The sequence below is a fragment of the Belonocnema kinseyi genome, chromosome 9 (genome assembly GCF_010883055.1).
Source record: "Belonocnema kinseyi isolate 2016_QV_RU_SX_M_011 chromosome 9, B_treatae_v1, whole genome shotgun sequence".
In the NCBI taxonomy this organism is placed as follows: Eukaryota; Metazoa; Arthropoda; class Insecta; order Hymenoptera; family Cynipidae; genus Belonocnema; species Belonocnema kinseyi.
This window is the reverse complement of record NC_046665.1, coordinates 8,601,392-8,612,193: the sequence shown is the minus strand read 5'-3', so window position 1 is coordinate 8,612,193 and position 10,802 is coordinate 8,601,392. Positions and strand designations below refer to the sequence as shown.

General features: G+C 34.1%; 1 protein-coding gene across 8 annotated transcripts in view; it reads left to right on the top strand.

The window, feature by feature from the left end:
• Nucleotides 1-10,802, top strand: part of LOC117179920 (interferon-induced, double-stranded RNA-activated protein kinase-like) — a 262,085-nt gene that overhangs the window by 16,410 nt on the left and 234,873 nt on the right. For 5 of the 8 annotated variants that reach the window (XM_033372133.1, XM_033372134.1, XM_033372131.1 and 2 more), the window contains one exon: nt 774-995. In XM_033372133.1, the coding sequence (XP_033228024.1) occupies nt 920-995 (76 nt within the window). In that variant the 5' untranslated portion in view covers nt 774-919. The remainder of the gene's footprint in view (nt 1-773; nt 996-10,802) is intronic. The other 3 variants (XM_033372137.1, XM_033372136.1, XM_033372135.1) reach the window with 1 other exon arrangement.

The following is a 10,802-nucleotide window of genomic DNA, read 5'->3' as shown; positions in this document are numbered from 1 at the left end:
CTTTCTCTCCCACTTTGCATCGGAAGCCACGTGAGCCTTACTTCAATGCGAGTGTTGTCTTTTTTATTTATCTGGTTCTAAAAACTCTATGCTCTTTTTCTTTGGTTCCGATTATGTCTGTGATAGTCTTTTGTGTTGCTGCCTATCCTTTTGGTGATTCTAGGAGCGTTGTCATCATATTGCCTGGTGTAAAGTCCTTACTCGTCTTATTTTTTAAAACCCTGCCTCGCTTCCCCCCCCCCCCCCCCCCCCCCCCCCCCCCCCCCCCATCTGTGCCGTCGGTCTGGTTTCGTATAGTTGGGAGCTGTTTTTTCGAGTTACAATATAATTTTAGAAAAATTTAATTATATAATAAGTAATTTAGATATAATACAAAATCTTGAATGCAGTTCGCCGTTATATAGAAGCGCGAATTACCTGGCTTACAACAAAAAGTTATCTATATTACAAAAAACACTATTGAAAAAAGCTTGAATTTTTTTGCAGCAGTGAAAAACGCGATAAAATACGTGAGATTTTGAAAATTTCTCCAAAAAATCAGCTAGGATTTATTGACTAACTCGCGGGTTTTCTCGAGGAATCTGAAAATCCTCGCGGATTTCCTGCTGTTATTCTTGTACAAAAATAACATGAGGATTTTCTCCAGGATGTTTTCAATATGATATATTTAAATATTTTATGAAACCTGCTCTTGTAGGCAGGTGCATGCCGTCTATACTGACTAATTTTTTTTTATCTCAATTAATAAAGTTATAACTTTTTTTGTTTGTTAGAATTTGATCGACACCGCAATTTCAAGTTGGGCAATCGATAACCTTCAGGATTTAGGAGAAAATCTTATTTCTAAATTGGCTGGTCTGAGTTATAAACATTTAAAAACTCAGTTCAACTTGTTAGTTTCTGCAAAAATAAAGGAAGCATGGAAGAAGATGAATTTATTCCTGAAAGTTCCTGGTCTTATCTAACAACAGTAACTAAATTTGACGAAGGTAATAAACCTAACCTCAAAATATATCTTAAACGTTAATATTACCGTTTATATTTTTTTAAAGAATTGTGTACAAAATCAGTTTCACAAAATACAGCTTTGCACAAATTACCCCCCTATAAATGCAAGAAATGAATATTCCTTAAATTCCATGTTTGAAATGAGTTTTACTTGATCAAAAATCAAGTAACCATAAATTTATTTAACATCATTTTTATTTGCCCTAATGTCCAATTAGCATAAAATTTTAATTACCGATTTTTATTTGGCACCGTAATAATGTTTAAATTTCGAATTTCTTTGTTTAGGATCTTAATTCCGCTTTTACAAATAATATATTTGGCCTGTAATAGTTATAATATTATCATATCTTATAACAGTTGCGAATTTTCTTTGCAGTCGACAGCTTCACGTTGACTATCGCCATTTGCTACACCCCTAGCCTTATACCTCGCTCCAGAATAATCAGTTTTAATCATGGAAATCTATTTGCATTTTATTGGTTTTATATGAGCTAGTAATTCAACAAGTTTTTGTGTATTGTGCTAAATCTATGATGAAACTTCGTCGTAAGAAGAAGGTTAATTTATTGTCGAACTAGCTATTAAAACGAATAAAGAAACTGCAAGACTTTGATTTTTGCGAACGATTGCACCAACATGAGAAGGTGTTTTTCTCTAACCTTTTCACCTCCTAGGTCCTTTATTTCTCTTCTCTGAATATGGAGTTAAATTTCTAATCGTAGCGTATTCAAATCTAAATAAATCCACCTCAAGATCTTCCACCGTCTTTATCAATGTATCTTCTTTGCCAGTTTATTCTTTAGAGCTTTTTCATGAAGAATTTTTAGATTTTTTTATTGATAATTTCTATTGCAGATATCTTTCTGTTCTTCTGTCATGCTTAAAAGTTGTATTACCTTTGTTGTTGCTGGCACTTCATGAAAAGTAAAATCCTTCGTCATAATGATGTTCTTTGTTTCAGGATTCCAAAAACGAAAAATATTAGTTGAATCACGATAAAAAACCAATTGGATTTCCCTTGCTTTCGGATCCTACTTATTTCCATTTTATTTAGAAACATTAACATTAGGGTGATTTACGAAAAACTTGTTTTATTAAAATAATGGTTATTCAGTGTCCGATTATAAAAAAAGATTCTTCGCCAGTAAAAGTCAGTCCCATAAGATTTTTTAATGATTCTTAAAATTCTAAGATGCTCCGCATACAATAGGAAATAAATATATAACAGATACCAGATGAAAAATTTTAAATCTTGGTACCGAAATAATATTTCAAACCATATTATTCTTTAATAAGGCTTTATAAAGTTTTTTCTTCGCTAAAATTTTATGAAATAGCAATATGCGTAAATATGCCATAAAAAGAATAACTTATTTTGTTTGAAATAATTTATATATTTACTTATAATCAGAACAAACATAAATTTAAATAATTTACAAATTTCTTATTAAGTAAGATGCAGGAAATTAAAAATGAGTATCAATTTTACAGATTCTATGAGCGAAAAGTGAGCCACTTTTACGGCGGACCCTGTGAGGGTGTGCAATTTCAAATTGTCGTTGCTCACTGCCATAGCTCCCATGATTTATGTATATACTAAAGAATATAATAAAGGGTTTTTCAATAGGCACGCTACAAAAGTAGACCGATAGTGACAGCAAACGCCGCAATTTTTTTCCCGCTCTTTTGACATTTCTCTTCAGTAAGGTTTGCCATTTCATGATGGAAAGATATACAATCCAACAACGAGTCGAAATTATTAAAATTTACTACCGAAATTCGGAGTCAGTGGCCTCAACTTTAAGAGCGCTACGTTCAATTTATGGTCGTCATAATCGTCCTGCCAGTCAACAATTGAGCGTCTAGTGGAAAAATTTGAATACACAGGTACAGTGCAAAATGTGCCCGTAGTGTCGAGAATATTGCTGCCGCTAGCGCATCAATTGAGGAAGACCCAAATCAGTCTCTCACACATCGTTCCCAAGCGTTGGGCTTATCTGTGACGTCGTTGTGGCGTATTATGCGAAAAGATCTTGGCCTACATCCTTACAAGATCAAATTGACGCAAGAAGTGAAGCCGCTTGACCACCAGAAGCGACGTATGTTCGTGAATTGGGCTGAGCAACAACTTGAAAATGATCCGGATTTTCATCGAAAAATCATCTTCAGCGATGAGGCGCATTTCTGGCTGAATGGCTTCGTCAATAAGCAAAATATGCGTTATTGGTCAGACAACAATCCACACGAACTCCATAAGTCAACATTACATCCCGAAAAAATTACGGTTTGGTGCGGTTTATAGGCCGGCGGCGTCATTGGGCCGTACTTCTTCCGTTATGATCAAGACCGGCACGTTACTGTGAATGGGAATCGATACCGCTCAATGATAACCGAATATTTTTGGCCCGAATTGGATGATATGGATTTGGACAATATGTGGTTTCAACAGGACGGCGCCACAAGCCATACAACGAATGTCACAATCGATTTATTGAAAACCAAGTTTGGTGAGCGTGTTATCTCACGAAATGGCCCAGTCAATTGGCCGCCTCAGTCGTGCGATTTGACGCCGTTAGACTATTTCCTGTGGGGCTACGTCAAGTCTATGGTCTATGCCAAGAAGCCAGCGACGATTGATGAACTTCGTACGAATATCGAACGTGAAATTGCAGCAGTATCGGCCGAATTATGCTTGAAAACCGTCGAAAATTGGGTTCAGCGTCTGGACTTCTGCAAGCGTGCCCGTGGTGGCCATGCAAAAGAAATCGAGTTCCATACATAATGGCATCGAATGTACTTTCACATGAATAAAGAATTTCATTTATATCCAAAAACCGTTTTTGTTTTATTTAAAAAAACTTTTGTAGCGCTCTTATTGAAAAATCCTTTATATATACTAAAGAATGAGATAGGGAGAATGGCAAAGAAAACTCTTATTACACAACGCGCGAACTGGACAATAGTAACACTTTTTTCTCCTTTTCCGCATATAAAAATATATAAATTTATTAACCATTGATTCAAAATGTTAATTTTTTAAGAAAAATGAAAGACTGGTACTGATAATATCAATAACTTTCGCTTAAATACCGAAACGTGAAAATTTTAAATTATCCGATGAGAGTCAAATTTCGAATCGATATTGGTAATCTTAGACCTAAATCCTCGGACTAGTAAGGACATGCAGATTATATTTCTTAATGAACAAACTGACACTTAGTAAATAAATAAATGATTAAATCATGCAAAGAAGAATTAGTTAAATAGTAATTGAGTATCTTCCTCACTGGGTGAAATTACTCATGAGCCTGGGATATCAAATAAATAAATCTATTTATTATTTAAATATTTTAGCCAATTTTTCTAACAATTCTCGAAGTAATAATAACTAGTAGGCTTGTTTATATCAATATAAAATACAGTTAAGGTAATTAATTTGTTCACTAACAAGAGTAAGCAACAAATTTGGGAATAAGTTTAATAATTAAAAGAATCATTAAGTAACAATTCGATTTCTTTCGCAATTAGAAAAATTATAAGTAAAGCATATGCTTCGAGGGAACGGAAAAACCACATTTAACCATTTGAATTTTTATTCAAATAATTAATTACGCGTCACGCGGACCGCAGCTGGTCGCCACTGTTCCCAGGGAAAAAATTCAAAGCATTTCTAAAAACCCTTACCAATATCGTACATATCTTAGCATACGAGGTGAATTCTACCTGTCACCGCAGGGCAGCCCGTCGCTATTTCATCTCGCGCGGTAATCCGTACGCGAATTATCACTCTCTTCATGTACGAAATCGGAGAGGCAGTGATCAATGAAAAAAGTTTTTGCGACGTATAAATTCGAAATATTAAATAGATGGAATATCTATTAATTCAAAAATCAACTAGCTGTGTGCAACCGCAGTCACTGTGTTACGCGATTTGAAGAAACGGTGAACGACGCTCCGTGATAACAACGCATTCTGTACAACGAAAAAGGTCAAAAATCAATGACGTATTATCCCTCTCTCTCTTTCATGTCAATCTCTCTCTCTCTCTCTCTTTCATGTCAATCTCTCTCTCTCTCTCTTCGGTGGGGCTCGGGATCAAGCATTGGGGCTTAGGGGATATTAGGAATTTTTGTAAAGTTCAATTTAACAAGCTGAAAAGTGATAAAAATTTATGCGTTACTAAATCACTAGAGAAAAATTCTTAGCTCGTCATATCTCTCGATACTGTGGAGATAGACGTTAGTTCATAAGAAGTATAAATTCATGGTTTAAATAGTTTTTAAATCATTTTGAATAAAACTACTCAATTTTATTCTTGTCCGGAAGGTAGTCCTTCAAAGTTATTTATAAATCCATCGCAATTAGTTTTTAAATCATTTTGAATAAAACCACTCAATTTCATTCTTGTCTGAAAGGTAGTCATTCAAAATGATTTATAAGTCCATCGATTTTTGAATGGCGTATTAGTTTGGTAACTCCGTGAAACGAGAAGAAAATTAAACTTGACTAGTAAACACATTCTTTCGTTTAATATACTCGTCGAAATATTTCCTACTTCAAAAATTGAAAAGTAATTACTTGGAAAAAAATATTTATTTAGAAGTGCATATAATCATTTAAAAAAAGTAATGCATATGAAAAACATAAAAATAGAAGTTTTTATTTAAACGGCGTGGTGGCGTCCACTTTCTAAATATATCTTTCTGATTGTTTGAACAAAGTCAAGAAAAATAAGAATATTTTAGAATCTTTAAATTAGAATGAATCCATGAGCTCTATATTACCCGATCCCCGAATTTCTGTTTTGTTAAAAGCAAATTAGGGTTGTCATATTAAAGTCGTGCGCATTTAATAGATTTAATTAAGTCGCTAACTCATACATCGTCGTTCTCATTCAAGGTTTCCACCGTTATTATTATATCTTTAATGGCAATAACATTAATACCGCCTGGACTGGGTTCTAGTCTGCGTTCCCGGGCACCTGTATTATGAGGTGGTCTGGAGGGTGGTGCAGTAGAAGAGTTTAATGGAGCGGAATTATTGATCTGACCGTGTAGACTGTTTAGAGGGTGTGATATTCGCTTTCGTCATCTGTACTATCCGAATTATCTTTTGAATCGTCTTAACTATTTCTCGTTTAAATACCAACGACTTACCTATTTTCACGATTTCCGTCATTCTCCTGTCATTCGCGTTAGATACAGCATTCATATGTATTATCATTTCATTCATCGTAGATTCTTATACCGTCCATTTTAGTCATCATCCACCTAGGCGACTCATCCAACTCATTATGAAGGGGATTTCCTTCTATTGTGGGAGAATGCTCGGGACATATTGTCTGCGGTATGGAAAGGGTTATTGATATTCTTAACGATATCTGTCAAGTCTGAGTGCATTGACGTCTCATTCGTTGCGTAACTTTTATACTCCCTATAATATTTAAATTCCAAATTGCCCAATTTCCTCTTAATTTTCCTTCTCCTAATTTTCCTATGTCTATTTTTTCTTTGCATATTTAGATTTTCCTGCAAATAGACAATCGTGTGAGTTGCAAAATTTATAAAATTCAAACAATGTCTTTAATTTACTCCAATTAATTAATCCGCACAATTTGTATAATAATCGTTGCGGAGGCGCAGATCAATGCTTTCTGGGCGTTCGCTCTTCCTTCAAGATGGAGACCTCGTTGTTGTCGCAGAAAAAAATGTGAAGAGGTTCGCATAAGAACCGCACGAATTCGATAGGTTTTCTTAATGAAATGGTGTTTCTCTCATTTGCGTAACAAAATTTCGTTCCGAGCTAATGAGCAAAATACAAGTAAAAATGTGGTCGCGAGGCCCATTGTTGAGACACGTTAACTTACACATGACCCCAGAGCTAAGAATATGTTGGAAAAAATTTAAAAAAATTCTGGAGTGTTCTACAAGATGTTCAGAATCCAGTAGAGACTTTAAAATTTTTAAATATTTAAAAATGTCAGTTTTGGCAAGGATTTTTGTTCAATGTTTGTATTTAGGGATTGAATAGAGCTATCGCGCTGTTTAATGGCTTAAAATGTGTAGTAATGTACCCTGATTTATATTTCGACCCCAAAACTGAATAAAAATTTTAATTTCGCGATTAAAGTTGCTCAAAATAATTCGGAGTTTAATGAGGCAAGGCGCGTGGCACAGACGTAGAAAAAAGTGTAGAAAAAAAAGGTCCGTCATATTTCTCAGCGGCAAGCAGCCGTTTTCTCCAGATTTTCCCACAGCTGCTGCTCGCTCAGCAGGGCCGTCTCAAAGCTTTGAGGCGGACTGCGCCCTTCTCTTCTGTTACAAAATTTCGATATTATAATACAGTATCAAGCTTTCACACGAATTATCTTGTATTTTGTTTATTTAATATAGTACACTTATTTCGGTGTTATAATATAATTTTGTAATTATTAGGCTGTTAATTCGCTATTGCAATGCGTAAACGATTTGTTTATATGAGTAATTCCATGTCAAGTCATCTATAGAATGTAAGCTATTGTTAGTACTTTTAATGGAAATAGCAGTATTTGTTCTCTTAGGCGTTGAAAGAAAAACTATGAAATGATTTTTGAAAAATTACAAAAACATAGAACATATTGAAAATTTAGTTGTTTTTTTTTGCATTTTAATTGAACTCTTATAACTTTAATGACTTAAATGCTGTAAAGGTGTATTTTTAACATTGTTTGGAACAAGATACACTTGTTACAGTTGTTAATCTAAACGCCAGTGTCACTTTCGTATCTTTTAAGTTTGTACGGCAGATTTGAATGCTGCAGAGATACAGGAATTTTTTTTAACGAAGAAAAAAGTGACTTACGAATTCGGCTAGACCAATATGTATTATTAAAAAGCTAACAAATGTTGGACCTCAATTTTGTAAATCAGAATAAGTTAACACGTGGTCATTGTAAATTTTTAAACAAAGCTTTTTTTACTTCCAAATTTCATGAATTTTGTTTTAAAAAAAAGAATGTTAAAAAGAATGTTAAAATTGCTAGTACCAAATACAAGAAATTTTCTGAAAAAATATGAAATCATATTTTCCTATTCTAATTACAACCAAATTCTGATTAAAACCAAATCCAAAAAGTAATTTTTTCTTTATTGAAAAAAAATTCTGTATTTTTGCTACTTGCTAATTGCTGCGTTAAATATTGCACAAAAATATATTGCATTATTTACTCCATACAGTTCACTCTATTATTTTTTGTACATAGTTTGGATAAATATTTTCAACAACTCAGGGCCTTTTACTGAAGAAAATCTTATAAACAAAGTTTACCAGAATATTTAAATCTTAAGCCAAAGGGATGAATTTTCAACTAAAATGATAAATCTTGAAATAAAGAAAACGAATTTTGAAGAGGTAGATCAACTTTGGACCAAAAGTAGTTGGATTTTTAACTACAAAAAAATCAAATTTGTACTTTTGAGATGCATTTAAAATCGAAAAACACTCATTTTCAAAAAGGAAATTAATTTTCCGTCAAGAACATTGAATTTTTAACTAAAAAGAATAACTTCTTATGAAATTTGTTGAGTTTAAAAAAATATAATTAAATTGTTATACAAATAATAAATTTGTTTACCCCTCAAATACTTTATTGCACTTAAAATTTTCATAAAAAATGTGTACCTGAGATTTTTAACTGAAGGTTGAGCATAAAGTATAGCAGAAAACGCTGAAAATATATTTTGCAACGTGCTTTAGACGAAATTCAGTGAACTGGCCCATACTTTATTCAATATTATTTACTTACTTGTTACAGTTTTTTAATTCTGTCCATCAATGTCATAATCTTCGTCAAAGTTTCCATCATAATCACTCTCGCTGTCATACTCGCCCAGTCGAATAATTATGCTCTCGACATTTGCTTGTCTTGTTCCTTCCGTACTTCTATACCTTTCTTCCTCTTTTTTTGCATGCTTGATACATTTTTTCCATAACATCTCATCCACTCTCTCCATTGCGCGTATACATAATTTTTGTACATCTTCAAGTTTGAATGTCGACTTGTGTTTCGCTACGAAGTTTTTAACGTACGCCCAAATTAACTCGATAGGGTTCATTTCACAATGAGCTACCGGAAGCCAGAGTATTTTCACATCATCACCGCGTACTTGTTTTGCTATTGTTTCCAATAAAAATGTTTTTTGGTAATGATATGGGCGACATATGTGGAATAATTCCAATTTCGTTAAATCAGAAAAAGATGTTAAATGTTCTGGAAGCGGTATTTTGCGTTTCAAAATCCAGTCTATTATTTGCTGTCTTCTCCATTGTTGTATTGGATTTCTATAGTCCGGGTCAAGCATCGTATGGTATGATGCTTGGTCTAAAATTATAATAGATTTCGCAGGCAGAATGCTCAAAACTTTTCGAAACCATTGTTCGTAGTGTTGAGCGTTCATTTCATTATGGTAATCGTTTGTGTCCTTTTTTGCAATAAAGCACTCCATACCTTCTTCTAGGAAACCGTATTTGCTTCCGATGTGTAAAATAATTAATCTTTTTCCTGCTCCAGACGGTGTAAGAAAACCACCGCGATATCCTCCGATTTCCTGAACACTACTTCTGTAAATATCAAAGTTTGAGAAATCTTTTTCTAAGAGTTGTTCGACCCATCCAAATTGTCGAGTGTGATTCTTTCCACACCAGGTTTCATTTGTGTAGTATATTACGTAGTCATTTTCCCTGTAATATTGAATTTTTCGAAGAAACTCTGCTCGTTGTTCAGCGACCCTGTTACTTTCCATCCACACGGGCTTCTTTTTAAGTTTAGTGTAAGAAAAATTCAAATTGGTCATCCAGGTTCTTAATGTAGTGGGGCTAAATTCAGGCAAGTCAGAAATATCTTTTTTTTAATTCGGCATAAAGATCATCAATCGTCGGAAATTCTTTTCGCGCGTAAAAATCGTGAATTTTTCTTCCGATCACACCTTGCAAAAATTCGTCGCACTCAATGTGAGGTCTTCCAATTTTCTGATGTGGTTCCGAAAAATCCCCTTCTTTCCACTCTTTTGTTATTCGCTTAATTGAACTCTGAGACACTTTTAAGCATTGTGAAGTCCTATAAAGGACTTTATTTATATCACATGACTGACCTGCATTTTTTTCCGCTTCAAAATATTGTCTGGCATTAATAATCATCATTTTCTCCTTGATTCCGTATGCTGTGGATCTTTCACATTTGTCTTCATTAGATCTTGTTTTTGTTCTTTTCTTTATAGTTGCTAAGTCAGGGGTTGATGATAAATTTCCATTGACGCTGATCTCCATTGACTCTGTCGAAATGTCACTGCAGCTACCATAGTTGGAATCATTTGATGAAGACGTGTCCACACTTTTTTGAGTCAGCAGTTGAAAGTGGCCATCGTTTCCACGACCGTGAGACATTCCAGTGAATAGTAAATGAACGGTCCGACAGTTCTCGTTAACAATAAATGATAAAATAAAATTCTGCATATTATCCATGAAGCGAACCACAATTACGTTGATATTGTAAAGCTCTGAGGCTGCTCGACATTCCACAAGAGAACCGTATACACCTAATTGGCTCATAAGGTCACCGTATTTTTGAGGATTGAAACAATTTAAGTTGCAAGTTACATCTATACTGTAAGCAGGCCCATTTTTTTTACGTGCTTAACGATCTCTCGCCGAAAAGCATAATGACTTCGCGTATTCAAAAAAAGTGCAAGCGATTTGAATAAACAGTCACCAGCACCTCCAGCATCTTTAACTTCAAACTCTTTCCCTTCCACAAC